General features: G+C 49.7%; 10 protein-coding genes across 10 annotated transcripts; 5 read left to right on the forward strand and 5 right to left on the reverse strand.

Moving 5' to 3' along the window:
- Positions 1-182: 182 nt before the first annotated feature.
- Positions 183-2,113, reverse strand: N7482_007366 (uncharacterized protein; the record flags this gene model as incomplete). The annotated part of the gene is made up of 5 exons (XM_056689491.1): positions 183-256; positions 315-473; positions 542-1,573; positions 1,638-1,715; positions 1,771-2,113. 5 exons carry the CDS (start codon positions 2,111-2,113, stop codon positions 183-185), a joined length of 1,686 nt encoding a protein of 561 aa, XP_056541920.1.
- A 3,737-nt stretch (positions 2,114-5,850) lies between these two features.
- On the forward strand, positions 5,851-6,160 carry N7482_007367 (CVNH domain-containing protein; the record flags this gene model as incomplete). The annotated part of the gene is made up of 2 exons (XM_056689492.1): positions 5,851-6,057; positions 6,122-6,160. The coding sequence occupies 2 exons, from the start codon at positions 5,851-5,853 to the stop codon at positions 6,158-6,160; spliced, it is 246 nt and encodes an 81-aa protein (XP_056541921.1).
- An 842-nt stretch (positions 6,161-7,002) lies between these two features.
- On the reverse strand, positions 7,003-8,178 carry N7482_007368 (3-hydroxyacyl-CoA dehydrogenase family protein; the record flags this gene model as incomplete). The annotated part of the gene is made up of 6 exons (XM_056689493.1): positions 7,003-7,285; positions 7,384-7,495; positions 7,558-7,578; positions 7,639-7,804; positions 7,866-8,051; positions 8,101-8,178. 6 exons carry the CDS (start codon positions 8,176-8,178, stop codon positions 7,003-7,005), a joined length of 846 nt encoding a protein of 281 aa, XP_056541922.1.
- Positions 8,179-9,241: 1,063 nt separating this feature from the next.
- On the forward strand, positions 9,242-11,398 carry N7482_007369 (Zn(II)2Cys6 transcription factor domain-containing protein; the record flags this gene model as incomplete). Its single annotated transcript, XM_056689494.1, has 5 exons — positions 9,242-9,406; positions 9,465-9,625; positions 9,682-9,843; positions 9,893-10,899; positions 10,968-11,398. The coding sequence occupies 5 exons, from the start codon at positions 9,242-9,244 to the stop codon at positions 11,396-11,398; spliced, it is 1,926 nt and encodes a 641-aa protein (XP_056541923.1).
- A 920-nt stretch (positions 11,399-12,318) lies between these two features.
- N7482_007370 (uncharacterized protein) lies at positions 12,319-13,467 on the forward strand (the record flags this gene model as incomplete). The annotated part of the gene is made up of 1 exon (XM_056689495.1): positions 12,319-13,467. One exon carries the CDS (start codon positions 12,319-12,321, stop codon positions 13,465-13,467), a length of 1,149 nt encoding a protein of 382 aa, XP_056541924.1.
- A 347-nt stretch (positions 13,468-13,814) lies between these two features.
- N7482_007371 (Zn(II)2Cys6 transcription factor) lies at positions 13,815-16,369 on the forward strand (the record flags this gene model as incomplete). Its single annotated transcript, XM_056689496.1, has 5 exons — positions 13,815-13,915; positions 13,968-13,981; positions 14,035-14,423; positions 14,486-14,930; positions 14,991-16,369. The coding sequence occupies 5 exons, from the start codon at positions 13,815-13,817 to the stop codon at positions 16,367-16,369; spliced, it is 2,328 nt and encodes a 775-aa protein (XP_056541925.1).
- Positions 16,370-16,721: 352 nt separating this feature from the next.
- Positions 16,722-17,747, reverse strand: N7482_007372 (uncharacterized protein; the record flags this gene model as incomplete). The annotated part of the gene is made up of 2 exons (XM_056689497.1): positions 16,722-16,840; positions 16,898-17,747. 2 exons carry the CDS (start codon positions 17,745-17,747, stop codon positions 16,722-16,724), a joined length of 969 nt encoding a protein of 322 aa, XP_056541926.1.
- Positions 17,748-18,430: 683 nt separating this feature from the next.
- Positions 18,431-19,873, reverse strand: N7482_007373 (uncharacterized protein; the record flags this gene model as incomplete). Its single annotated transcript, XM_056689498.1, has 3 exons — positions 18,431-19,058; positions 19,130-19,770; positions 19,805-19,873. The coding sequence occupies 3 exons, from the start codon at positions 19,871-19,873 to the stop codon at positions 18,431-18,433; spliced, it is 1,338 nt and encodes a 445-aa protein (XP_056541927.1).
- A 1,927-nt stretch (positions 19,874-21,800) lies between these two features.
- On the forward strand, positions 21,801-22,157 carry N7482_007374 (uncharacterized protein; the record flags this gene model as incomplete). Its single annotated transcript, XM_056689499.1, has 1 exon — positions 21,801-22,157. The coding sequence occupies one exon, from the start codon at positions 21,801-21,803 to the stop codon at positions 22,155-22,157; it is 357 nt and encodes a 118-aa protein (XP_056541928.1).
- A 1,389-nt stretch (positions 22,158-23,546) lies between these two features.
- On the reverse strand, positions 23,547-25,409 carry N7482_007375 (permease of the major facilitator superfamily; the record flags this gene model as incomplete). Its single annotated transcript, XM_056689500.1, has 5 exons — positions 23,547-23,771; positions 23,826-23,949; positions 24,001-24,247; positions 24,308-24,918; positions 24,970-25,409. 5 exons carry the CDS (start codon positions 25,407-25,409, stop codon positions 23,547-23,549), a joined length of 1,647 nt encoding a protein of 548 aa, XP_056541929.1.
- Positions 25,410-27,850: the final 2,441 nt, after the last annotated feature.

Raw genomic sequence — 27,850 nt, forward strand, 5'->3', positions numbered from 1 at the left:
CCTGTATTGACTTAGAGTGAGAATATACAGTAAAAATATTGGCAATTCATTGGGATGAAGTGAGAAAATATTACTACTAAAAATGTTGACCAGTAAGAATACTATCTGCAAAGCAAAGATAGTGTTCTGTAGAAGCAGCTTCAAAGAAACTCTTCATTTGGAATGTGGCAAAAATCCCAAGACTATGCGTTCAAGTTCAGTGGAGATACGCAGGAGAACGAGTTCAATTGCGGAATCTTGAAGGCATCCACCATGCCTGTGGCAACAATGGAATTAGCATTGAAGCGAGGGGAAGCAGAAGCGGGCACACTTACCAACGATAGCCGCGTACATACCAAGTCCACTCATGGCGAGTGATGCCAAGAAGTAGAGGATATGCCAAGTGTTCACCGCAACCTGGACAGGGCCTCCGGCCAGGAACCCTCGGATCCATCGGCTCCGAGTTGTATCGCCTCTGGCGACTGGTCCGGTTGCTGGGTCAAATCCTTCGCCACCCTCTGTTAGAATAGCGTTTTTCTGGACATCGAAGCACAAGGCGAACAATGGGGGAAAGCGTATGTCAGGTTGAGAAGCATAGAGGCTGCCACAACGCTGACAAACCCAAAAAAATCAGGAATCGCTGCGGCGATGATGAAGGCAATAGTCCACCAGAGGGGAACTAGAGCGGCGTAGATGAGCTTCCCACGCTTCGTTGTGAGAGGGGGAGCTTTGAAAATATCAAGAAGAACATTGTTGTAGAATACCTTGATACCGATGTTGCCATAAAGACCCCCTGATATTAGAGCTGCGAGAAGGGAGACCATGTTACCCACGGTCTGCCATCCATAGATGCTGATACCCTGGTAACTCGGGTTGTAACTGTACTGTCCTTGCAGATGATACACGATGCAGCCATACGTGAGATAGACGGCGTAAATAAAGAACTGAGCTCCCCACATTGCCTTGATAAAGTCACGGGGCCGTTTCATTTCAGCTAAGAACTCCACGAACAGCTGAGCGCCGGCATAAGCCGTCACACCGGACAGCATGCCATTGACGGCACCAATCAGCCCATCATTCGGGATGGTGTTGTAGTGGATAATTGGAGGATAGTTGCCGGATTTGTCAGGCTTGATGGTTTCCGGATTCACCGCACTGCCCGCAGATCCCAAGGTGGAAATAGGATAGTTTGGTGGTGAGTTTGCCATAACACCTATCGTCATGAAAACGACGAATAAGTTCATCCAGACTGCAAGATTTGCAAACCAACCATAGTTCCTCAGGGTGCGGACCTGAGACATAAGAAAGCCAGCACAGGCAAAAATGGCTGCACAAACGGCATAGCAGAGGCGGAACTTGGAGATCTGGGAAATATTCTGGCTAAACAAGATCACGACTTGTCCCACAATTAGAAGTAGAGAGACCCCTTGGCAGACGTTCGTGACGTAGCGACCAAATCGACCAAGTGTGCGGAAGCCAAGATCCCCGTAGTTCTTTGCTGGATATTCGCAACTGTCCACGCCAAGGAAGACTCGCCAAATCAGATACCCTGAGTACCCAGCCATGATACCAAAGACGGTATAGAATGCAATGCCTATTCTGTCTGTTAGTCAAGTTGTAACATGTGAATATGCATTATCTCAATTTTTCTGTCTCACCTGGACCCCAGCCCAACGTGCCCATCGTGAAGCCGGTGCTGTACGGCCCCATAATGTCGGTAGTTATCAGAAAGAAGCCTGATCAGAAGTCAATTCCATTAACGTACATGAAGAAAATATCAACTACACTTACATGCGCCCCATGAGGCAGACCTAAAAGAACGGCTTGCATTAGACCACTCCTCGTCGGTGATCAAGAGCCGTCTGTCGCGGTGCGTAAAGTCATCCGCTGTCAAGGTCGTGGTTGGCAGGTCGTTATGCTCATGGGACTCTCTCTTCGCTGCAAGAATACCCCAGAAATTAAGCACGGGTGGCTCAAAAGTCAACTCCTCTTCTCTAGTCTTCTGCGCATAGAAAGAATACTCCTCGAACGAGATGCTTGGGTCATAAGGCTCGCGAGCTTGGGGCTTCATGAGAGTACATGAAGCCGCCTCGCGAGAGGGGGAGTGAAGAGAAGGATCGGGTTTTTCACCCATGACAAAACAGGATGGTTGATGGTTGATGAGGGAGTAAACGTCTGAGAAGGTGGAATTAATAAATTCCCTTTGAAGGTGTTGGGGATTGGGGGGGGGAAGAAGAAGCAGAGAGATGGTTCTGTATCACTTTGGCTTTCAGAAGGATCTCGCTGACTCGCTTGAGGGGTAAGCTGGTTCTTTCAAGGTAGCTGGATGAAAGATAAAATACCCAAGCAGTCCCTTCGGAGCGTTTTAAGGCTCAAATATCCACGTGCTGAGGTGATTCACTCCGCTACCTTAAGTAGCTCTTTCCCTCGTCCCTTTGCAAGAGGGGGCTGATGGACTAGATCAGATCTCGCACCTTATTCCAGTGGCCCAAAAGGCCTCGAGAAGCATTTCTTGGTGGTCACCTGCCTGATTGTCTGGGATGGTTCGCCGACAAAGGGGGGACTATGGACAGGGGTGTGGCGGGGAAGATTGAGTGAAGGATCAGATTGGCTAGTTCGTTATTCCGCTCGCGTATCAAAACTGTTCATGAAATGGAGCGCTCGGAACCAAGCCAATGGCCTCTACTGAGTTTTATTTGGGATTTTGGCCATGCGAACGCTTTGCTTGGCTGGCTGAGACACGATCTTTCCCCCCTTGCCATGCCAAGGCTATGGCATGAGATTGGCTATATCTTATCTCTTGTTGCTGATTTGAATGACAGAACATTCTATTAAAATACACGATCATCACTATTGGGTCCGGCTACCATCGGTGACGTGGTAGTTCTGTGTAACACTCACGACGCGCAGCCACTGCCCGCTGTGAGCGGGGTTGTGCCGGCTTCTTCATATACGAGGCTGATGCGCTTTTCACCAGAATTAAGAACCGTAAGTATTGCAGATCCTACCTTGCAGTGACAGTATCTATATCTAGGATGATCTGTGCGACAGTTCGAAGTCTCCATTCCTTTTGCCTCTCAGAGTTCTAATACTATTGCCACGGTTAAGACATCTCTTGGGTATCTCTGTTCCGACCACGGCACGACCTTGGAGCGATACTGGAGAACGCTAAAAACTAACAATATTTTGGCCATACAGTGGTTAGCCAAGGTCTGATTTATGGAGAAAATGAAGCCGGCAATTTCGATGCTGACAAGATAGATACCATCATGCGAACTGTCTGAAGATAAGGCAGAGGGTAATACTAAGAACGAAAGAATGATCTCTGGAGCGAGAGAGAAGGAGAGAAACAGCTCAGCGGAGCATGTTGTCAATTGCGCTCGAAAGCCGTTTGCGGCTTAGGACCAGATCAATTGTCTATTTGCAGAGGCTGAAAAGTGGTGGGCATGAAAGGACAGCGCGTGGTTCCGTGGCTGGAGATGGACGGCTACGACGCTGTACGCAAGGGGGGCTTGGAAGGCGCTCTACAGGCCCTCAATAAAAATTACACTTTCTTCAAGTGGCTACGAGGTGGAACTATGCAAGCTGGATGCTGACCAAGGCAAAATCCATGACCTGGCCGCAGAACAGCCGAACGTTCTGAAAGAGCTGCTTGGGTTGTGGGATCAGTATGTCAAGGAACCAGGGGGCAGTCTTCCTCAAACTCACTCTTAGGGAGCTTTTTGTAGTAAGGGAGGAGTAGATGCTGAATGATGGATAGATGAAATATGGATACTGGAAGAAGGCGATCGAGAACGTACAGTAGAGCCATGTAGAACTCGATTTCCGGGCACATGATAGCTTGAGGGGTTTTTTGCCCTGCTGTCTCGGTCGCTGGCCAGAGGATTCTCCTCCCGCAGCAACCCCTTTTCTCTTCCCTTGCGTTCGCGGGCTCTACCGCTCAGAGCTGTATTCCATTGACGAAAAGTCAGAGCCGCTGTCTGTGCCCTTTTTTTGACTAGACATGGCATTGGCGGCTGTTCATCCTATGTCGACGAAGTTCCCTCTTCCGAAATCTGTAAGGTCTAATCTTAGCTGTGCAGGGAGAATCATAGGCATCGCCCCATGCCGAGGTCAGCATAGCTCCGGGCTCAGCATCACTAGACAGAGAAGAAAAGCGTGCTTTTAAGGACATGAAGGTAGTATTACGCCTTCTTTCCCATCGATCCCACACAACGGGCATGATTCATGGGACAGAAAACACCTCCCCGCTCGGAGGAAATTTAGGCAAGCGAAGGCCAGTGCATCAGTTAGCTAGCAAATTCCTTGGATAATATCCTCGATTACTTGAAAGGTAAGAAAGGTTGTCTCAGTCGCGCTCGGTTGATATCCTTTGGCTTTCGAGTACAACGGCCGAAGCTCACATCAAGCAGACGCGGGAAGAAAGGATATAAATGAAGGGATTCTCCGGTTTGAAAATCTTCAGTTTACTGTTATTTTGGGCAATTCTTGTCCTAGGCCCGTTATCACGCGGGTAAGGAAAGAAGGTGGCGGCGAGCATGCTAAGATCATTGGCGGTGGCTCAGAAACGAATGTCCTACTTGGAGCTCTAGCTGGGGTTTGTCTTGCTTTTAAGATCCATAAAATACGGACCCAGCTCGAGCGGGCGACTAAATCGATGTCTGGCCATGAGGAAATCAAGGTAACTAACATTGGCCAATCGAATTCGAATGGAATGAAGCAGGTTGGGTGATTTATTGACCTTGGAAATCGGTGGCTCAAGACTGTACTCACGATGACACTGTGTTCCATGTTCCATCTGCCTCTGGCAGCCTGTTAAGCAGGACAAGCATTTAAATCAGGCTTGAGCATCATCACCGCTGAGCTAGCTTGGATTTTCTTGATTGAAATTTGTTGACAATGAAGTACACTCACCGTCTCTTCTATGCGTTCACGCTGCTAGGGCTAGCGTATGGAAATGCCGGCGATTCTAGTGCGGGAGAACGCAAAAAGTAGCTTGAATGCAAGACCGAATGGCATCCATAGGAGTCCACAGGAAACTCAGACTAAGTCTCTTGGCAATCTTGATTGACCTCATATGGAAGGTGAAGCGCCTTATCAAGGGGCAGGATCTCACGTGCAGCTATCGTGGGTCCACGCTTCCAGAACGGACGGGTTGGATCATTGTTTAAACATGGACACACGATGAGATATTTGTTCAGAGAGCTTATTGGTGATGTCCTAGGGTGAGTGCCCCTAGGTAGATGTGCATGGCAAGAAATGCATGTCCCTTGCAGCGCTCCTCGAGGACAACGCATTACGCACGCCTGACCCCAGGCGCTTTGACAGCCACGTCCATGGGAGATAATGTGCATTCATTCAAGATAAAATAGAAGGAATTAACAATATGACGGCCCGGCTTTGGGTAACGTAATATCTTAGTCTCCATATGATGTAATTTTCTATATTAATCCAAAAAAGCCGGACTACTTAGACTAGGAACGCTTATAACTTTCTTCCACGGGAACTTGCCAAAGTCAAATAGGCAGCATATTTATGATTGCCCCAGTAGTATATTGATAGCCATTCAAATCCCGTGAGAAATTAACTACCGGATTTGAAGGAGCATGTACCATGATATCAACGCACATGGCCTTGACCTGGACTAACTCTCATGGGGGGAAAGGGAACTAATGCAAGGAGCCCCTAATGCGGTCATAAACTCGGTTGAGGTTGCTAGAAAAGAACACTACTACAAGAATACCTTGGTGACATAGATGAATATAAATATGAGCATTTTCCCTCTCAATAGATAGCTCCAATATCATACTCTCATCAATTTTGGTATCCTAAACCATTTGGATCTTACTCTCATCTACGCAACTCGCCATCATGCACTTTGCTCTCAAGGACCTTGCTCTGCTCTCGCTCTTTGCTCTCGCTGTTTCTGGCGCCTCTAAATTTGCCAACACCTGCGAGAACATCGAAAGCTCCGGAACTATGATTCAAGCAGAGTGCCAGGAGTATGAAAATGGCCAGTCTAGACTGAGCAGCCTTGACCTGAATCACTGTATTAGAAACCAAAACGGATCACTCAAGGTAGGTTCCGTTAACCCGAAACCAAAAGCGCACTCCAGCTAATATGATTTTAACTTTTTTCCAGTGCGGGAAAAAGTTGGTTTTGGATCTCTTTTACGGCTGAACTCATAATTCTGACTTCTGACTAGCGGAAACTTTGCCGGGTCCTGCATCAACTGCAGTCTTCGAGGACACACGGAGTTGGAGTGCCAATGCCGGAGTGCTGATGAAGAACACAAATATGTCCCTGCACATATTGATCTCAGTGAGTTTCAAACATTCGATGAATATAAGATGGCCACAAAACACAGGCTAAGACATGTCCTCAACAAAAGACAAATGCATCAGTAACAACCACGGCGAGCTTGGCTGTTAAATGAAGCAATCTTGTGGGTATCTTTAAGTTGAGACAGACGGAATAAAGGTAACAGTAAGTGCCAAGAGAATAAAAGCCGCTGGAGCTAGAAAGGCATTTGCATAGAGTACGCTCGTTACGAAGGTATATCATGAATAATGAATTAGGGAATCTGCAAGCAGCACAATTTCTTTTCATGTGGAAGCAGGTGTAAGACTGATTCTGACTCCGAGTTGATGGTGAGCATTACACTTGTTGATGACCTTATCGAATAAGGCGTACACTTAAAGGAGATTCTGGTCCGATTGAATGTTCGTTCTCGTCAAAATTTGATAGATTACATTTAACTATTCATTCAAATGCAGCTATCATTTTGGTCTACTCACCATGCAAATTAACGTCCTTCTTCTTGACTTCTCGCTCGCGTGCGCTTCAAGGCCGGACTAAATATTGAGGAAATATCGACAGTAGAGTAATCTAGACATCCAGACTGAATTTCTATTCGGTGACTATTCTCACGGTGGATTAGACAGCGGTGTACTATCGCATCTATAGGTCCCCAATAACCAGTCCAATCCCGATTGCGCCATCCAACTGCTGGGATCTCTGTTTCATCCTGCGTATTTGTAAAACCCTTCGCCATTTTTGATGCCAAGGTGCCCGCTGTGAATCATTTTCTGAAGGTATTCTCTCGGTTCGTCAGGGACACCTGCTCGGGAGTCTGCATAGTGGTTCTCAATGTCCAATACTACATCGAGGCCAACAACATCCATCTGTTCACATGGACCCTTTGGTGTCTTCAAGACATCTTTGAATATTGCATCGATCTCTTGAGGTGTACAAACCCCCTCGGAGAGAGCCAGCAGCGTTTCACGCTTGATAGCGGCCCAAATCCTGTGAAGTCATTGAAGTAAGCGTGTGGCAATAAGGACACAAATTGGAGGTTGCTGCTAAAGGGCATATCATGTTCATATTACCTGTTATAAATGTACCCGATGGAGTCTTTCTTGACATGGAAGGGGGAAAACCCATGTGACTTGCATTGCTCCAAGAGCAGGGAGACAGCAGCAGGATCAGTATCCTTGTGTCCCATGATTTCGATTGCTGAGTTTTACATCAGCTCTGACCGTTCTCAGCGAGAAGGTTGCGGGTCCCAAATCGAATACCTGATGTCTCTGGTGGCCAATCTGGACATTGTAATCTTTTAGCAAGGTGTGTTTCTTGTTAGACTCCAGGGGGCTTCATACAACAATGTGCGCTCAATATCCTGCTTTTCTGCTTCAGGTTTAGCCCCGCAATAATTTCGGAAATGCCATAACTGCTAGAGTTGGAAGCGATGATGGTGTCTTTGGGAGCCAGATCATCCAGCTGAGTGATAACTTTCTGCTTTAGTGCCAGGTTCTCGGGCACGCACTTTTTCCATGATGTTAGATCACTTCTTGACGCATTAGGGCTCGAATCCAATAATTGGTACCTCGACAACGAGCCATGCGTCTTGCAATTTAGAATCCAGGGAAGTTGGGTGGGCAAGTGCCACCTCTCCCCAATTTCTGTCCAGGCTGGCCTCCGCACTCCGCAGCTGATGCACATAGCTCAGCCCGTCGTGAAGCTGCTGCTCCTGAAGGTCGACCAGACACACAGAGCCGCCTCTGCTCGACCACTTCATTATGTTAATACATTACGACCAGATTCGCCCACGGACTACTCACCATAAATGCAAGGCGCCTGCCCTGAGTTCCAGCGCCGATAATCACAACAGACCCTGCGGGCCTTGGAGGGGTGTCCATGGTTCGTTTTTCCACAATTCGGACTCTTGCCAAATTGACCGGAGAGGTGTCGAGAAGCAGAAACTCGGTTACTTCACGAAACAACAGTTGTTCTTGAAAAGAATTTATGCTGCAGTTCTCGCTGACCAATTATATGCGGCTTAGAGAGACTTACTGAATCTATGACCGATCGTATCACCGACGGGAATGGCAAATATCGCACGACGGGCCGGTGGCTCGGATCCGGCACTGCATGAGTAGACTTCCCGGTCTCCAATCACGACCCACGGCTAACAAGATTTTGACCCTCCATAGTTCTCAGGGGGGATACTCAAGCGCACGCATCCGTATGCGCCGCTTCTGAGCCGAGGTGGGGGGTCCATGAACACAAGTTGCCCCATTTATCCGGAGGGAAGGACATCGTTGATTGGTGAAAGTGGCCGTCTCCACAGCGGATCCGAAGCGACAAAGTATATACCCTTTCTTGGCATGAACAGCGAGTGAAAAGCAAGGAACTTGCCACAACCCCGCCCACATAGCGAGAGAATATACTGATGGCAGTCACAGGCCAAGAATACTGAGGCGAAATCCCACGAGAGGCTAGTGTGACCGTCGTTCTCTCGTTGGTATACTCCGCCAGCACCAAAGTTACATTGGGTTCAAGTCCCGACAGGATCTATGCCACCTTTTGAGATAATTTTCGAGCTATGAGCCACTACACGATCTGTGAAAAGGGTGGTGAAAGCTCAACCTCTCCCCGCCGAGAAGTATGGCGCAAGGCGGGTCTCGTTGCACCCCCGAGCGGAGTCGCTACTTCGGCACTGGCTGAGATGCAACGGCGCGATCCCAGTGTGAGCTACCTACACACAGACAGGAGTGAGCAATTACCCCAGATTCTCACCCCAGACCTTTCGCGCAAGAACTAAATTCAACCTGGCGGGTGGTCCCAGTGGTAGTGCTCGTATTGGCTGATCCCGGTTTGTCGCCTCTCGGCTAGACTGCGGGGGTGGACCCTGACCCCATCTCATATTGCATCCATCCCTCCTCACATCCGCGTCGGGCCTATCGTCGAGCAAGTTTCATGATGCACGCCGGTCGTATCCATCGACGCAAGCAGTTTTCAAGCTGCGATTTATGCCGCAAGTCTCGCGTGGCCTGCGATGCTCTGCGAAGACGTCCCGCGACCGGGGAGTCGAGTGTCGCTGCTTGCAGTCGCTGTGCGGCTCGGAACCGACACTGCAGCTTTGAGGTGCGAATCTTCAATTGCATGTATATTTGAGGAGTCGCTGACACGACGCTCATGACAGTGGATGAAGAAGGTTGTTTCGAGAGCCGATGGGTCCAGCCCATCTTCGGATCGCTGGGATCAGCTTCTCTCCCCGCCCCCGACATACGGCGGGGGCCAGCACGGCGGGCTCAATTTGACCCCACAGTTAGATCCCCTTGCAGAAGGATCGTCTATCAACAGGTTAGCCTTCAGGATTCTTGAAAGGGAGTTGGCCAATTGCTCATCGACAAGTCTAGTGCAGATGATGTTCCCCTACACAGTGACCATGGGACCCCTACCCCCTCTGCGCGTTCACAGATTATCTGCAGAGAGGTCGCGGACTGGCTTCGGTTGATGTATGAGGATGTCTTTGAACAGGTGTTTGGATCTTGGCTAGGCAATTACAGTTGCCCATTTGCGTGAGTGACAAGCAGGCTCTCCAGTCTAGCGCCACTAACACGGTGTCAGATTCGGGGAGAATGGTCATTTGGAAAGCAGTGCGAGTCACCAGGGAGAGCTCTCTCTCTCAGTCAGCATCTCATCACTCTGCAGGCAATTTGACCAATTGATGAAGGATCTAGAACGGCAGGGACAGAGTGGCGCAAGGGCTCAGCCACCCACGCAAGCTGAATTGATGAAGGAATGGCAGATTGAAAATACCTTGAACCAAGCGGTCCAAACCTTTTCCGCCCGTTGGCTCCCTCTGACTTTTTACTCGGCTGATCAGAAACTGGCACAAACCCCATTAATTCAATCTCTTTGGCGGGAACTTGGAAAGAACCTTCCCCGGTCCATGAATCGGCCCTGTTATCGGTCCATGCTGAGTTTATACCTCTATGCCATGGTCCCAGTGCCTGTCGGTATTCCAGAAGACGAGGAAGAAAACAGCATTCCTGCACAGGTATGCGTCCAGGCTGCTTTGCAGCAAGTACAGTTTCTTCGCGCTCGTCAAAGAAGTCTCGAATTCAACGGTTCCAAAGTCTCCCTTCTATCAGACCAAGCGGCCCCAATATCCACGCCGGAGCAGATCCGATCCGAGTTCATGAACATTGAGAGCATGATATACTGGGCAGCTCTCACCTTTGACACTTCATCTTCATTAACCTTCAATACTAAATCGGTCCTCTCCTCCGGCCTCCTGGGCTGGGAGTCGGAATCATCGTGGCGGATGGTCCAAACCTGTACGAATATATTCCACGAACAATCGGAGAGATGGCGTGTTCACGGAGTATTGGTTACCGAAGAAACTGCAAATCAAATTATTGCGGCAGCTCAAGCATGGAAACTTCGCGTTTGGAAGATGGGCACGATTCTGAAGGAAGCTCTTCGCGAAGGCCATGGGGAAGACGCTGTTCATCATGCGCATACCTCTGCAGCCGAGGCGATCCGACAGTTCAATGTCACTTACCGCCCCTTGCTAGCCGCCTGCGAGCGACGCCTTCAGTTTTTGTCTCAGCATACAAAGCTGCGTTGGTGTAAGTTTCGGCCCTCGAGAATACTAATCGTTAAATGAATTTACTGATTGCCGTCTCTTTTCTAATAGATGAATTGATGGTGCATCACCACTTGTGCATCTTGATAATGATAGACGCCATTGAGATCGCATCCAGAGAAGACATTCTCGAGAAGATGAGTGTTACCAAATCCGACGCTCAGGGCAGCCTGCTGAACTGTCTACAATTTGGCCTCAGCAACCAGTACACAATACCCACACGCCAAGGACTAGACAGTGACAGTAGCGATGGTTCATTTCCACTAGTTGCCATCGACCCTTATCCCCACCATGTCCTTGCGGGCGTACAACTTTTATGGAAAGGGATCGAACGAGATTACGACGATGGCCAGATGGATCAAACGACGTGCGAAAATTTGCAGTCAATTCTACTCCAGACGCTCGAATTACTTCCGCAAACTTCCAAGTCGGTTTACAAAGGTACAGAGCAGGCTCAGCTAGCGTCCATAAGGCAGCAGTAGTGAAACCTTCATTGAGCCAAATAATACTCTAATTGTATGCCACCTATTGTTAAAGAGTTCCAACGTCAACTTGTCGTCTCTGGTTTCATTTGCTCGCTATAAACCAGAGCTTGATGTGAATCACGCCTTTCTCGGGTCCTACCCATCACAGCTGAGAATTGGACGTGAGAGAACACCTAGTCTGCGCCCAGTTCCGCACCAGTCCGTCAAGTGTTCGTTCCACGATTCACGGGAGAAGTCTGCGATTTGTTATTAGGGAAAAAATTTCCTTGGTCGGTCGACGACACGTCTCTAAGACTAAATATGCTATGCCCACTGTGCTTGGAATTTTGGTAGGATCGAGTATGCAGCGGAGTAATCAGGACTCCGGTTCATTCCATCCGAGCCGACCTGGTCTAGCGATGTCTTCCTTTGCTTAGCCTCGTCCAGGCTTGCTGACCGGAAACCGGACGTGGGATGTGAAGCCGGTGATAGTATTCATGGTGCCCCCAAGACCTTCCTTCGCTCAGGTATGACCGACCAGACGCGGCCGTGCAATGGACTTGCGTTTCTCATTTTGTTCATGCGGATCGCAGCATATTTTGACCTCCGAGCAACCAGCGCGATCGGGTATTTCGAACCGCGTAGTCGCAGTGAAGAAAAGTGAAAAGCATCGGCGCCGCTTCAGCCGGCCAATCAACATTTTTCCGTCGGGTATTTGCAGCGGAGAATCCCATCTCGCGTCGACCTTATTTTGCCTTGTCTGGACTCCATATTCAACATGCACGAAGCTGCCTCTGCCTGTGTGGGCGAGTGGGGAATGGCCACGATGCACGCAGGGCACTCGTACGGTCGCATGATTTGAATACTCACCGACCGCCTCTTCCTCTTCCAATCTGTCTTCCACTCCGGGATAGTTCTCGCGCGGACGAGGTCTCAGGATGAATGTCTCCCCGGCCTCACCACCCTTATCTCATCTGCTCCCTCCGCTTATTCTGGGTGGTGCTGGGTTCAGCCATCAAGTATCCCGGAATCCCAATTCGGCACAAGCGCGGGAGGTGCTGAAGCGTGCTTTCCAACTGGGATTGCGAGCTATCGACACTTCAGCCTACTATCATCCTTCGGAGATACTTCTCGGCGAAGCATTGTCACACCCTGATGTTGCTCCTCACTATTCCCGCGACCAGTATCTTTTGATGACCAAGGTTGGCCGCATCACTGCCACTCAGTTTGATTATTCGCCAGCATGGGTTCGACAGTCAGTGATGCGCTCACTGCAGCGGCTGCGCACCCAGTATCTTGATGTCGTGTTTTGCCATGATGTCGAATTTGTTCCGGAAGAAGAGGTAATGGAGGCGATCGGCGTCTTGCTCGATCTGGTTTGCGAGGGCCATATTAGGTATGTTGGTATCTCAGGATACTCCATTGACATCCTCACCCGAATCGCTCGCCGCGTTCCACAGCGCTATTCTCGACCTCTTGACGCTGTCCAAAACTGGGCTCAAATGACTCTGCAAAATGATCGGCTGGCCCAGGAAGGCTTGCATGCTTTCCAGGAAGCAGGGGTTTCTTGCGTTTGTAACTCCAGTCCACTAGCCATTGGGCTGCTTCGCGCAAAGGGTGTGCCCGTCGGGGATCTAGGGGACTTTCACCCAGCACCGTCGGGCTTACGGAGTGCGGTTAGAAAAGCGGCCGACTACGTCACAGAGCAGGGAGAATCAATGGCAGCTCTGGCGCTGCGGCATTCTATCCGTCGCGGCCAGTCGCTCTCAACTACCGAGTTCCGTATAACGACCATCATGGGAATTACTTCGATCGCTGAATTGGAAGACAACCTTGCAACAGCACGGCAGGTTCTGCGGGTAACCAATGAACCACGCTGGCTCTGGAGCGCAGACTCTGGTCTAGCTGCAGAAAGCAGCACAGCCAAAGGAGATGAGAAACTCCGTGCAGCCGTCCATCATCTTCTCGGCCCCTGGCTTGACTACTGCTTCCCCAGCCCGGGGCCCGGCTGGGATGTGGCCACCAAAAGCCAGTGGCCGCCAGACTATGACCCTAGGCGTCATAGATCAAGACGGGAAGGGGAATAGTTCACGGTGGATGGAATTTTTATGATACCTTTTTGGGGTGGTTGTTTAATCGAATCGGTATAAGCGGGTTTCCCAATGTGCCAGAAGTATGTGGGTCTGCCAGTAACCGCGGCCTATCCCAATGTCTGCTTTTGAGCAAGTGTAGCCATATGTCGATGAGAGCAAATGTCATTCAGAAAGGAAGAACCTATATATGCAATAAATGCTGCGGCTCTCGCAAATCATGCAGGGGCAAGTTAGTTCTTTGTGTCAAATCGTCCTTGTCTTAAAACGGGGACTCCACCGGCTCTCCCCCCGCATTTCTATCCCCGCATTCGCGGTGCATTTTCGATCCTTTCCCTGCAGCAATGTCAAGCACCAAAATGACCCACCGGAGCCAGAGCCGGGTTCTGCGAGCCTGCGACTCGTGCACGCACTCCAAACAACGATGTGATGGGCAGCGACCGTGGTAAGTGGTCCTAGTGGTATCCTGTGGCTTCTGCTAACCACTTCACATCAAGCCGCCGATGTGCAGGTACGTTGAAGGCCATTCCAACATGTTCAGATCTACCTTGCTAATGGACAAAGAGCGCGAGGAGGCCTGCCACTACACCAAGACCGTCCGAAAGCGTGGTCGCCGGCCAAGGGGAGGCTCTAGCCGGGAGCTGCGAGATGATCAGAACTCGTTTGGAGACAGCTCACCGCAGAAGCAGGCCAGAAGTCCAGGGGAAACAGTGACTTCAAGCAATGCATCGATTCAAGATGCACCCTCGGTGATGTCGCCGCTAGAACATCGACCGTATGGTCTAGATGCACCTACAAAGGATGCGGCACATCTGAAGAGTCCTACTGGCGTGGAGACATTTGCAACCACTTCAGCATTTACTTCTCAGAAAGACCCTTGGGTTGGGTTCTTCCAGACACCACTAAGCAGTGTACGGTTGGAGACGAGCCAGGCAGCGATGACTCCGGGTCGCGTAAGTTTCTTTTATGACCGACCGACTTGGAATAGTTCGATTTACTAAGTTGATTCTCGAAGATGTCACTTGATCATGGGGGGTCATTGCCGGTCCTTCATCAGGCTGTTTTTGACGATGTCCCGGGGGCAATTCCTGAACACGTCTCAATACGACAACCTTACCGCTGCCTTGACGCGGTCCTACCGCACTTAGATGGAATCCTCTCCGCGGAGGAGGCATCGGAGATGCTCGAAATCTACTTCAATGAGGAGCATAACTCGTTCAAGTCAACGTCTCCTTATATGCTTGCACATGTCTTACACCCATCCTCCGTCCTTCGTTCTACCGACCCTCGGCCCACATCACCAGCTCTCCTTGCGGTCATTTTATTTTGCGTAGCACAGACTGCCGATATGAAGATATTTGACATCCCAGGGGCCCGAGAGCGGATGAGTGTGGATCTCTATCGTCTTTCATTGGACCTGCTTCAACCGGAAGACCCAGACAATTACTTCCGTACCTCTGGTAAGTATGAGTTGATCGATCTGCTTCGTGGAGAGTGATGTGGTAACTGACTCGCATTAGATGGCTGGCAGTCTCATCCCCATTCTAGCAATGGTCCCCCAAGTACTTCGCACTCGGCCCCAGATCGGCCAGCGAGTGGAAAGACTTTGCTACCGCGACAACTCGGTTCGACCGAGATCATTCTCGCGGTTGCGATATTAACATTGGTAATATCGGGCGGTCATTACAAGGCTGACTCGCTCAAATGGCGTGACAAATTGATTCGACTAGTTCGAGCCAGTGGGCTCAGTATGGAAGACCAAGACATCGATCTCGGTCCGGTTTTCTGTGGGCTGTATAATGGCGATGCTACTTTTCGAAGATGGCTCATCGCAAAGGAGGAACGACGCCGCCTGTTTTGGTTAATCTACTGCTTGGACCGACATCTGGCCCTATCGTTCAACCTGCGACTGAGTATTGCAGAAGGCACATTCTGCGTGCGAACTCCCCTGCCCGAGAGGGTCTGGCAATCCCTGGATACAGCGGATCTGAATTGTATCCCCGCTGGGTCATTGGGCCCTCCGACTCAGATATCAGGCCCTGGATTCTTCGAATATTTCCTGCCGTTGGCTAGAGTTCTGGGCCATATCATCGACCTGCATCATTTTCGGGGCCATCCCACTCTCGGTCAATTCATTTCTCTGGACGCGATTCGCCGTATCGAGGCAATGATATCTCAGCGGGAACAGGAGCTCGGTGACTTGGACAATCAAATCGGCACTTCCGTCTCGGGGGACGGGGCAGTCCATTCCTTCCCTCCGCAATCCCATGGAGGATCATCCCGGGGTGTGGACCCCTTCGGCTCTCCCCCTGCAAGGGCATCCCAGGATCCCAAGCTTCCCTTCGTCAAAGTCTATAGCACCTATCTTCTGCATGTGTTTTATATCCTTCTGCATGGAAAATGGGACCCAATCTCCATGATCGAGGACAAGGACGATTGGATAACCTCGCAAAGCTTCGTGACCTGTGCCTCCCACGCCCTGAGTGCGTCTGGGGTAGTTTCTCAGATCCTGACCATTGATCCAGAATTGTCCTTCATGCCCTACCTTTTTGGCATCTATCTTCTCCAAGGGAGTTTCATTCTGCTTCTATTCGTGGACCGAATGCCGGAGCTGGGTCCAAATCGATCGGTGGAAGAGGTATGCGAGACGATTATCAGGGCCCACGAGGTCAGTGTGGTGACTCTAGATACAACCTTCCAGGTAAATGAGATTCTCTTCGCAGGATTCCGACAGAGGGCTCATCAGATTCCACAGAAAAATTTTCGTAAAGTATTCAGGTCAATGTTATATGACGCTCAGCAAGCTGGGCCTCACACATGGGATGAGCACAAAGCCCGGCGCAGGGAGTTGCTTTCCCTTTATCGCTGGACCCCGTTGGCTCATGGCCTTGCCTATTAACAAACTTCCACTTGCCAAATTATACCCCGCGAGTAAATTTGAATCATGGAGCAGGAATAAATTCTTCGCATTCAGAAGATGAATCTGTACAATCATGTCCGCGATAGCTTGCCTCGCTTGCCGCTCAGCGCTTCGAGGACCTTCAGGGGTCCATTTGAGTGGCCAACGAACTCCAATCACATATCACAGTTCCATCCTGTTTTCAGATCCACAGGTTATCCTGTAGAACATATCTCCGATACATTGAGATAAGTAGCGTAATTTCAGAACGCCCCAGAAATAATTTAGTCGAACAAAACAAAACAGCAAGCGCGCGCCTTACAAGGGTATCTCTGCATTCCAACCGCCATGCTTACTGGTGTGATTCAGGCATCTCATGAATGACATCCCGATGCTGACTTTGTCGTTTCGAATTCAACCTCGTTGCAGGCATTTCGGCCGTGTATGTCTTTCCGCGGTCGAGGGATGAATCTATGTTGGATGATTTAGACACATTTCTAGTTTTCAAAGATCGGTGACTTTTCATACCAGGCAATTCTTGATATTCATTGAGCCCAGGTGAGGGCTGTGGATGGTAAAAATCTGCGGGCAATTCCACGGCGAAGTTTTTGCTATCTTGTCCGTACTTTGGGGAGACAAAGGGGGCCATCGATTGTGAGCCCGTCGACATCGACGAATGTCGCGTCGACACAGACGCCGACCGGGGCATTTGGTACGAGCTCAACGAGATTTGATCTGACTGTCTTCGAGCGGCCCACGAATCCGGTCGGATGGTGCTTGATCGGTCGGCCGGGTTGACGGTCTTGAGTTTCCCGTCCTCCATAATCGCCTGCAGGACGCCGGCATCGAGAAGCTCCGCCTTCTTCATGAGGCGATCCACCAGCACCTTGGACGATGCCTTCATCTGACTCTTGACAAATGAGACCAGCGTGATATTGCAGTTGATCTCGATATCTTCCTGCAGATAAAGTCCATCTTCGGGGGCCCCCTCTACACGAAATTCCTGGAATTTGCGTGGTTCGTCGGGCTGGTTGCCGAGGATGCGCCATTTGCTCCTGATATCGATTCCCAACGGAACAAACGTGTGCGTGATTAGGCCCCACGGAGTGTCGTGGAAACAGCCCTTGAAACTGATCTTGCCTGAGCCCAGCTTGCCGAGCCCGGGGACATACTGGACTCGCTCGATGATCTCGTACCATGTGGAGTAATACTCGTCTGCCGCAGCATCTCGCGGCGCCTTGATTGCATGGTATGAGAGCACGAGAGGATTGAGGGTGATGATCTCACCATGGCTATGTAAGATATCCAGGGCCAGTTGGCGGGGCACACTCGCGGGGATCGGCGTAATGTGTGTATAGCTTTCTTTCTTGCGCATCATTCTGAAGGATGAAAATTAAAGTCGAGAGACCAGGAATGTTTGCAGTAGTGCACCGAGATGGGGAGAGGAGGAGCTCTAAGTGGAGATCCAGGCATGCGAGAGAATGGGAGGTCATATCAATCTCGTATTCACCTGCTTACGGCGGCTGCTGACACCAACACGGAAAAGTATAAACTGGTTTCCTAAATTAACTTATTTGGAAGTCACCGCCACGCTCACCGCCTCGATAACTGCCTGAATGTTCCCCTCTCCTCCCAATTTCCAAGGCGGGCTGCAGGCCAACGGCACTGCAGGAAGCGCCGTGGCTGGTCGTAAAATGCGGCTTGGGAGTTATGCAGCGGGGGCCTAAATAAAAATCCGCCAACCAGCCCCTCACGTCAGCCTCGATCCTCAGCACAAGATACTCAGGGAGAGGGTATTTAGTGAGGAAAAAAATTATATTTGTCGACTAGATTCTCGGCCCCAAAACTTTCGTCAACGTCAGGCCATCATGCGATGCAGAGGAAGAGGAAAAGCGGCTGTAATCCGGACTGGAGGGTGGCACAGAAGATGGTGCGGCTGGAACCAGGTTGAAGAATGGAGTACCAACAAGGCCATGCGCGTGGATCGGACGGACTGTCCAGCGTAGACAGAAAGCAAGAAACAGATACCAAGCGAGCCTCGAGACCAACGGACACACCAACTCAGGTATTGGCACCCCAGCCCATCGTGAACCTCCAATCCTGACCCACTTCACTGATGCCGCGAGCCAAGCCCACGACACTGTCCATGAAACCACCTTCACCTCTCGCGACACGTTCGCGTCGCTCTAACTCCGCATCGGACTCGCGAGGGCGGAAGTTAATCAACTGCTCGGTGCTCATTCCCTGCGTTCGTTCGGCGTCTAGCCGCGTCAGGAGATTGTTGTCGCCAGACCGGCGGGTCCAGGCCGCCTGCTTGACAGCTGGGGCCCAGAACTCAGCCAAAGCTGACTCATTGCGACTGTGTGCGTAGCACTTGACCAAACTGGAGCTGGTACCGGGGTCAAGCGAAGCATTCCACCGCGTGCGAGCGATTTCGTACCGCTTCTCCATCAGCCAGATGATCGGCCATGTAATGATCCAGAGCTGAAGGATGACAACAACCCACCACACGAACTTGTTGGTGCGTAGCTGGTTGATCCAGTGTGGGGAGTAGACGGTGACGGAGCTGTGGGCCTGCGAGAACTGCTGATGGATACTGCCCCGGTAGTTGAGATCACGGATGTGTGAGTCAAAGATATTACGCATCGCTTGATGATCGAACCCCTGGAGAGAACGGTAGATCGTAAAGCTAGAATTCCAAATCAGATCAGCAAGAGGTCATAATGTACGGAGTATAGCGGGCGGCAAAGGGGGCCATACGATTTAACAGGCGAGGGGTCGAGGCAGAATCGCTCACACCAGAGCTTGAGGTCGGCATCGATATCCGCAACAGCAGGATGTTCCCCTTCCTCTTGGTCATCCACATCAACGCCGGCCTCGACATCGGGTCCGAGGAGGGCAGCATCGCTGTCCATGGCGTGGCCAACGACCGGACCCGACGCGGGGGCTTTGTACGCGCGCGAGCGCATAATTCCACCCCGGTAGGCGGAAATGTCATCTCCATCGCGGATCACGTCCAGTTCCATCCAATTCGCATGCAACGGGCCGCCCTCCCATCCCCTCAGCACGGTTTCGGCAAGATCCAGCCGGAAGTCGAAGTCGGTGACAGTGTTGGACTTCTTCTGCTTGCCATCATTGGAGGTTTCGGTGTGTGTGCCACGGACATGCAGCATCGGCCGCACAGGCAGTTTGAGCTGTCTGCGGATAACGTGGAAGAGCTCATTGGTGTTCCTGGAGAGGCTCGGCGAGAGGGTCACGACGCGGGTGTCATGGGAGTGAATGCCGTTGCTGCCAGGGAGCGCATAAGCCGCGTCGACAAGGCGTAGGGGCCGGAAACTAGGAGTCGGGCCAGAGGGGAACAGCACGGGGGTGGATTGGGAGGGAATGGAATCGAGAGTGGGCTCGTCGGTGTAAAGGGGGTGGCAGGTCGTCCACGTCGTTCATGGAATGCAGCGAGTGCGACGAGGTCGCGTCCGCGAGATCGTCGCGGTGGGTGCGACCCATGGTTTGGTCCAGGGCAAAAAGCAAACACGAAAAGCGTACCAACGCTCCACAAGAGAGTTACCGTGTCTTTAATGCGCGGTCTTTCCCCGGTGCTGTCGAGGAGGCAATTTTCAATGGGGGCGCGATTCTGGGGCCAGTCTTATCTGCCAACGAACTACAGTAATATTCATTCCCAAACCCGAGCTCGAAATACGCTAGTCTAATTTTAGCTATTCCCTATTAACCCCTTTCGGACTGTATTGTTTTCACTGGAAGACGCGCGCGTTGCACGCATCGGCCCTGAAATGAAGAGTTAGAAATTAGAGAAGAGGCATTACATTGGGTGGATTATTCACAAAGCATATAATCGGTAGTGAAATTACTTTTAGCCTTCACCGTAGAGAGACTGTGTAGGAACCCACGACTACATGACTAGCAAGGCTTTTTTTCTCTGATTGGCATCTGATCCCAATCGCATGGTACTACTACTCCTTGAGTAAATGAGATCATATTCTGAAGGTATGATTCTATATTATCGATGCCTGATTGAAACCATTACTGTGAAGTCGCGTAAATACATGTCCGCTCTCTACTCCGATACTCCCATCGAGATATTTCATGCTCCACCCAACTCTCCGGGAAGTGTTTCGTTTAGAATGTAAAGCAACTATACGATTTCACAACTTCCAAGTCCGGCAGCACACAGTCTGCCGACTCCCCTTTAGCGGTGATTTCTCCGCTATGCTTATCCCCGGTGCAACCCGCGCCGGCAAAGAAGTCGCATTGGATGTAGCCCAGGTTGTCTTCCACTTGAATTTCAATGGAAATCGGACTATCGTTGAAATCGTAACAGGTTTGGTTAAGCTGAGTCAACCAGATATTTTGATGGGACTGGGCACAGTCACATCCTTTGCATGGGTATGCATAGGTTGTAGTGACGGATCCTGCTAATGCTGGGCTGAGAAGGGCCAAAAAGAGGGGCAGGTTTGGCATAATCATCGTGAGAGACAATTTAGGATGGGCTCTAACACTGTTGATGGCTATTTTGTAGTTAGATATGGAGTGAACGAGTAAGGAGAGTACTCAGATAGCGACTTAGGGGACTTATCGTACAACATAAGTTTACCACCCAAGTGATGGAGGAAATCTGCGTGAAGAATGGTCTTTTGTTTGAAATTACTCTTATCTACATTTTGAAGGAAGTTCCTGGAGAATTTAAATACAAATCTCGGTCTCGTGTAGATGAATAGCCACAGCTGCTTACTCCGCCGAGAGCCCCGAGACAATGGACCACAACTATCGAAGTGAAGACGCTAAAATCTTTGGTGAGCGACTAGTAGATGGAATTACAGTAGCATAGCGCATGAAATCCTGTGGCTTGGCTGATATTTGCGGCTGATCACTAGTTGCGTGGGGGCCATTTGAGCGTCATACTCGAAGGTCCTTCCTTCATTTGAAGAAGCATTCGTGAAAATAATGCTTCTAGAAGTTTTAACCGAAAAGATGAACATTAGTGGAGTAACGGAAGTCATGCTTGTGCCCCGCAATTCAGCTGCAAGGGCTTGCAAGTTAATATAACTTCCTCTTTAGGATAATGGCCATCATCACGAGCCGGGCGCAAGTCTGCGCAAGTCTGCGCAAGACCCACTTTACTTCACCATGCACCGTGAGGTATTAGATCAGCTTAGTTTCAATATAAATGGAGACGTAGACTTCACTATTAAACGAAATTCCATTCACCAACCTCCTGCTACCGTGCTTAACACATCTTCAACGTAGCAACAGGGACCATTTGCTTCATACCTACCTACGGCCCTTGCAAAAACATTGAACCAACATAAAATCCTCCCGGTAAGTAATCGATGGACTTTCATTATATCTACTAAAACTGAGGGAAATACCTAACATATTGGTTGACTAGACAAACTTCTTAGAAAAGTTACCGAAAATGGTCAAACTCCAACTCCGAGACGTCGTCCTCGCCTCACTGTTTGCGACCCCAATCCTTGCCGGCAACAGCGTTGGATTCGTATACGGCTACGAATGCTATGACTGTGGCTGCAACGCATACCAGCAAAACACTTTTGTGAATCCAGGCAACAGTGGTGCTTGCTATGATCTTTCGCAAGGATCCGCATCCACCGGAATTGACCGTACAAGTGTCTACGACAAAATGGACTGTGTTCTATATACAGGCTACAAGTGTACTGGTAGCTCCTACTACCAGGCTGAAAGATACAGACAGGATTGGAACTGTCAGAACTCCAAAATTGGCTGGATCAACTCTTGGCAGTGCTGGACTTGAGAAGAATCCAAGGTATCCGGTCTGCTATTTGCATTGATACCGTGTCTCATGTGCCTAATCTCATTATTTATTCCATTTGGCAATGGGGTATATAATAGATTTTTTATAGAACCATTGAGCCCTGCCTACCTAAGAGACGGCTAAGGGTCTCATTGAGGAATAAATAAACGCTAATCTAATTTCCTGACATGAAGTTGGCCGAGGGAAGACACAACAACAATCCAATGCGACTCAATCTGGCCTAGTGGAAGGGTTGCTATGCATTTTACCCTGTTCGGCTTAATTCTTGAAAGATGTTCTTGACTCATTGTACAGTGGATTTGCGTCTCTGTTTTCGTAGAGCCGATTTTATACGGGCAAGTCGCAAATCTACCCCACCCCGGGCGCTCCATGTAGGGGCCTTCCTAGGGTCTACGCACTCCATTTTGTAGTAGATGATGTATCAGTGAGCTGATAAAAATTTTCTGCGAGACAAACGATGATCAATGCTGAAGCTTCTGCGCAGAGGCAAGTGCGAGCCTTGGTAGCACACAAACATGCGGGGTACTCATTAGCAGGGCCAAATGAGCATAAACTTGACTGGAGATATGGAGATACTGGTGGCATGAGTACACGGAACGTTGTGGTTAAAGGAGGGGTGAGAAGCATAACACGAAGCTGGCACATAAGTAGAACGTGCACAGATATGCAGATGAAGCCCTAGAACCCTAAAGCCAAGACAGGCCAGTCCAAGGAAGGTGATGAAGTGGCTCCGCAAGAAGCGAATCAGAGAAGCGCGTGGCAAGACACAATACCACTGCCAATTCTCCTCTTTTCTCGTTCTCTGTCTTCATAGCGATCAATCGTCAATCGAATAATCTTGATCTCCACTTCTACTACCCCCACTAGTACCACAAATGTTTTCGGTGTCATTACAGTGGTCGTCATTATCCTTCCCGCACTATCGATTTCTCTAAAAGGCGGGTCGCGAACATCTGAGCGGGCCGAGTGGGAAACCCCTCCGTCCATTTGCTGCGGGTCAAAAATTTCTGATATGCACGTTGCCACCAGAACCAGATATTGCATCTGAGCTTTCGGAGATAAGTGCTGGGCACCGTGGCACAGGGTAGTCTGGTCAATTCAGATTGGTCCGAGGGCAGGTCAAAGCTTATCTGGAGTGGGCCTTGCTCACCATGGATGTTGTCTCCACTACGGGCACTTAGCGATATCTGGATACAATAGAAGTTTTTTAATTCGGAAAAGCAAGCAAACTTGTCGCGATTGTCAATCATTATCTATCCGCCATCAGAACCGTCATGCCGCCATTATCCAACCCAAAAACAATGCAATCTAAAGTCTATCAAACCGAGAACGCTCGCTAAATTAATGGAATCAACGGAATCACTGGAATCACAAAGCCACTGCCCCACCGATTCTGTCTTCGGGACTAATCCCCCTTCGTCTGACGGCGATGAGACCAATAATGAGGCCAAGGCCGGCCAGTCCGGTAGAGCACCAGAGCCCGGTAGAGTATTGCTGTGCAACGCTGTGTTCCTTTTCGATGTCGACTGCTTCAGTAGTTGCGGCGGATATGGCCAGCGCGACACCAGAGCCAATCTGGAATGCAGTGTTCAACTAAAAGTTGGTCAGTTATTTTCGATTCAAAGTCCTATAATGGAAGTCACTCACCATTCCACCACACAAACTCTTGACCTCCGCTGGAACAGTGGTCAAGATGGTTGTGCTAGTCGTCACAAAAATAAGAGAAACGGCAGAAATGCTGATGAGGGAGGTAGCGAGGACATTCACCCAACTGCCAAAGTCAGCATCATTCCCAAAAGGAAATTTCGGAAAAGACACCCACAAATCGGTGGTTGAAGTCACGGTCAAAGCGCTCGGGACTGGCGCCAAAACAGTGAGGATCAGTCCTGCGAGAAGCAAGTACTTTCCATTCATGTACTCGAGGAGTTTTCCAGTCCCCAAGGAGACAATGAACCCAATCACTCCCATCGGCAAGAAACGGAGAGCAGTGTCTCCAGCCGAGAGATGATCGACTTGCTGGGCAGCTAGCACAATATAGTAGATAACGTTCTGGTAGCTTCCATAGCAAGCTTTTCTCTGGTTAGTAATGTTATTGATTAAAAAAATCGTTAAATGAAGAGACGGCTTACTGAATCCTGCCACCCAGAGACCGGCAAAGTTGGGAATCTTCCAAAGAGGAAGTGGCATCAACGGATTGCTAACGTACTTTTCCCAAAGTACGAAACTAACCAGCATGCCGACTGACAGTATCAAAAGCACCATGATGAACGGCTTATCCCAGCCATAAACACCTCCACCAGAGAGGACAAATTGGAGCAGGATTAGTCCAGCTGTAGAAAGAACCGCGCCAAAATAATCCATCTGGGGTCTCACTTTGGTGTCCACCCGGTCCCGCGGGAGAACAATAAAACCCAAAACTCCCAGGGAACCGGTAATGATGACAATAAAGTAAAATATGTACCTCCAGCCCAAAGAAGACGTCAGGAAGCCACCAAAGATGAGACCGGCGCAAAACCCCAGGGTCCCAGAGGCGGCATAGATCGAGAGTGCTCGTGTACGGTCAACACCGGTAAAATAAGAACTGATGATTCCGATTGCTGAGGGAACGGTCATTGCTGCGCCAATTCCCTGGATACCACGGAAGACCGTGAGTTGAATAAATGATCGGCCGAATCCGATGGCTAATGTCCACACAGACAGCCAGAAAAGGCCCAGGCAAAGGATTTTCTTTTTTCCATAGCTGCAAAAAGGGTCAGGGATTGCTCTGAATCAATTTTCCGGAAGATCTTACCGATCAGATAAAGCTCCAGCTAATAATAGGAAGCCGCCAAATGTCAAGGTGTATGCAGAAATCATCCATTGCAGATTGGAGCTAGTTACGTCGAATTCTTCTTGGATCGACGCCAATGCCATGTTAGAACTTGTCATGAAAACATTGTCGAGAAATTGGGAGCCTGAAGTCACCAGCAAAATCAAGGAGCCTCTCCAAGATGCCAGCCGACCGAATTCTTCTGGGAGCTTCTCTAATACCAGGGTTTGTTCACTGCCAGCAGGGGAGGTCACCGCAGGATTCGGTGTCTCCGGGAATGGTGTGCCGGGCCACGAGGTACTAGGAACAGAGAATACTGTTGGCTCGAGAACTTTAGGAAGAACATCCCCGGAGATGAAGCCCTCGTCAGCCCTGGTGGCCTTTTGGCCAACAAGTCGACGAACCCAGTCGAAGATGGCCATTTGGAGTCTTGAAGTCTTGTTTAATTGAGCAAAATTGGAATAACATTCTTCAAATTTATAAGATTTCTAGGAAAATCCTAGAAAAAAATCTGAACTATGGAGCAGGCCCAGTAAAAAAAAGTGGGTAATAGTACTCCTTCGGGTAGCACCCGCGAGGTGGACCGGGCTATCGCACGCAATGGTCGAGACTCTTTCAGACACATCGAATGTAATAATTGGAGTAGCTTTTACACGTGTTCTACCCCATCGTAAGGAAGAAGAAGGGTGCTGCAGGAGGGGTGGATAATGCCTGCACCGCGGAAAGACAACAACAGCGAGCTATTGCGACGGAGGGGCTACGCCTACATTGGAGATAAGCACCACCCACTCAAACACGTGCGATAGAGCGCTCTGGTCTACTGAGAGATGCTTTATGAGACTATTCATGACCCACGGTAGGGTCTCACCGATATTTGGACGTAGGCCTTAGACTCTCCCCTCCGGCAAGTCTATCATGTCGATTATGGGGACTAGAATGCCCAGGTGGAGAATGCACTGTGGGTGCGTAAGTCTGGCTCTGGGGTTTGTCCCGCACAATAGAATGAACGATTTAGGCTCTCTCAGAGCACTGTCTCATTGATTAGCACTGAGATAGTTCTTCCTTGAGCTCATGCTATCTTTGGTCAGGGTTTGGCCCAAGCGAATTTTAAGCGGGAGGCATTATTGAAAAACACCACCATTAACGCAGAGGAGCAAGGAAACGACATACCACTTAATTCCACCTTCTGGTTCCGTCTAATTTTCTGCAATATCATTTGAGACTAGTTGGCTTTCCTCTTGGGTTTAGAGATAGCACTTTTGCGTTGCGACGCACATTGTCTGCACGGACAATGCACTCTCGGCCCGAAGAGCATTACCGACTCCGAATGCTTGAGCCCTTTCGTTCCCCACCAGTTTGAAACGCAATTGCAAGCACAGACCATTGCGAACCCCAGTAACAGAAGAAGATCGAGTCGCAATTATTAGCCTGTTTTGAAAATCGGTCAACAGGAAACTTTTTCCGGAAGCACCTGTGAAAAACAAAATTCGTCCGAGAACACCTTGACGCTGCGATTCCATCTTGGGTATCAGTCCGTCTGGATCAACAGTACGGGCGCTTCAAGCGGGGAGTCTTCATTTCCTGCCCAACCAATGCTTGAAAACATGCATAACATATGAGTTGTCAGTGAAGGATAACCCAGGTGGTCGAAGCATATCTTGGCTTCGCAGTTCATGCAGCCTTCCTCTGAATGTTGTTCAATTTCTTGGACCGGATCAGATCAATAACTCCTGTTCTTTAGCCGCATGTGCAGCAAACCCAAAATATCCATTGGTCGGATTTGATGCCAGGACGCAGAGTATTAGGGGCCAGCCCAGGCTGGCTGCGATTGGGCTTTCTTTCTGGCAACTGAACAAAATGCCTCAGGTCGGCGCCCTCAAATTGTTATCACATGACACTACACAACCCTTGCCGCAGGTGCGGTGCTTACATCTCTCTATCTTCGCCTATCCTATCACCCATGGAACTCCAGGTATCTGGTACTAAGCTCTGAGGATGTCAATGAAGTTGAAACGATGTCCTTACATTCAAGCGCATGTCAAGGCAATGGCACAACACGCATGGAAGGGAGTAACTCATAAGCTATCACTTCTTTTCGGAAAGTGTAGACAATCATGATAAGGTTAGTCGATCCTCAATGAATTTGAGTTGAGGCGATCATCGATAAACCCATGGTAGAGAATTATCACCCTTTTTGCGCGGGCCGACCAATATGCCTTGGAATTCCGCCACACAAGAACAAAAAGCAGCCAGATGATGTTATTGAGACAAGCTCTGTCCGATCATTGTGGGCCCTTTTTTGAGTGATTTTTGTGATCCATTCCGCCCCCCCCCACCGTGCCCCTCTGCGGCTATGTAAATCGCGGCACTTATCATTAATGATCCCTCGACTCCAGGCGCATATTTTCGGTTCGGACAACTTTGCCTTCCTGGTTAGATACCGGGTACTTACGAAATGATCATATCTCGACCTCAGATACTGCTCATCACTACGGCTACAATCTGTATCCGGAGAAGGCTGGAACCCCGCAGCAATCCTGCTTGAATTCGCTCGCCTCTGGGCTTTATCTGGGGCAGGCAAAGTCAAAATCAATGGGTGTTATCTATGTAAAGCTTCGTGTCTTGTGCGTTGGGGGGTTCGATGGATTATCCCTATGTTTTCGACAAGGGGGACAATCATGGTTGTCAGTGTAGTTAGTACCTGTCTATGCCATGAACTAGGTACCTACCGTTCCTGTGGTGGTAAGTGTCATGAGTATGGACCATCGGATCCTATGAACTGGATAGGTATATATCTCCACAAGATGAAAACAATAGATCAATCAAATCGCCGATTAGTAAGAATTTGGTAGTCAGACCGTGT

This window comes from Penicillium canariense (genome assembly GCF_028826845.1).
Source record: "Penicillium canariense strain IBT 26290 chromosome Unknown utg000004l_segment0_segment0, whole genome shotgun sequence".
Lineage (NCBI taxonomy): Eukaryota > Fungi > Ascomycota > Eurotiomycetes > Eurotiales > Aspergillaceae > Penicillium > Penicillium canariense.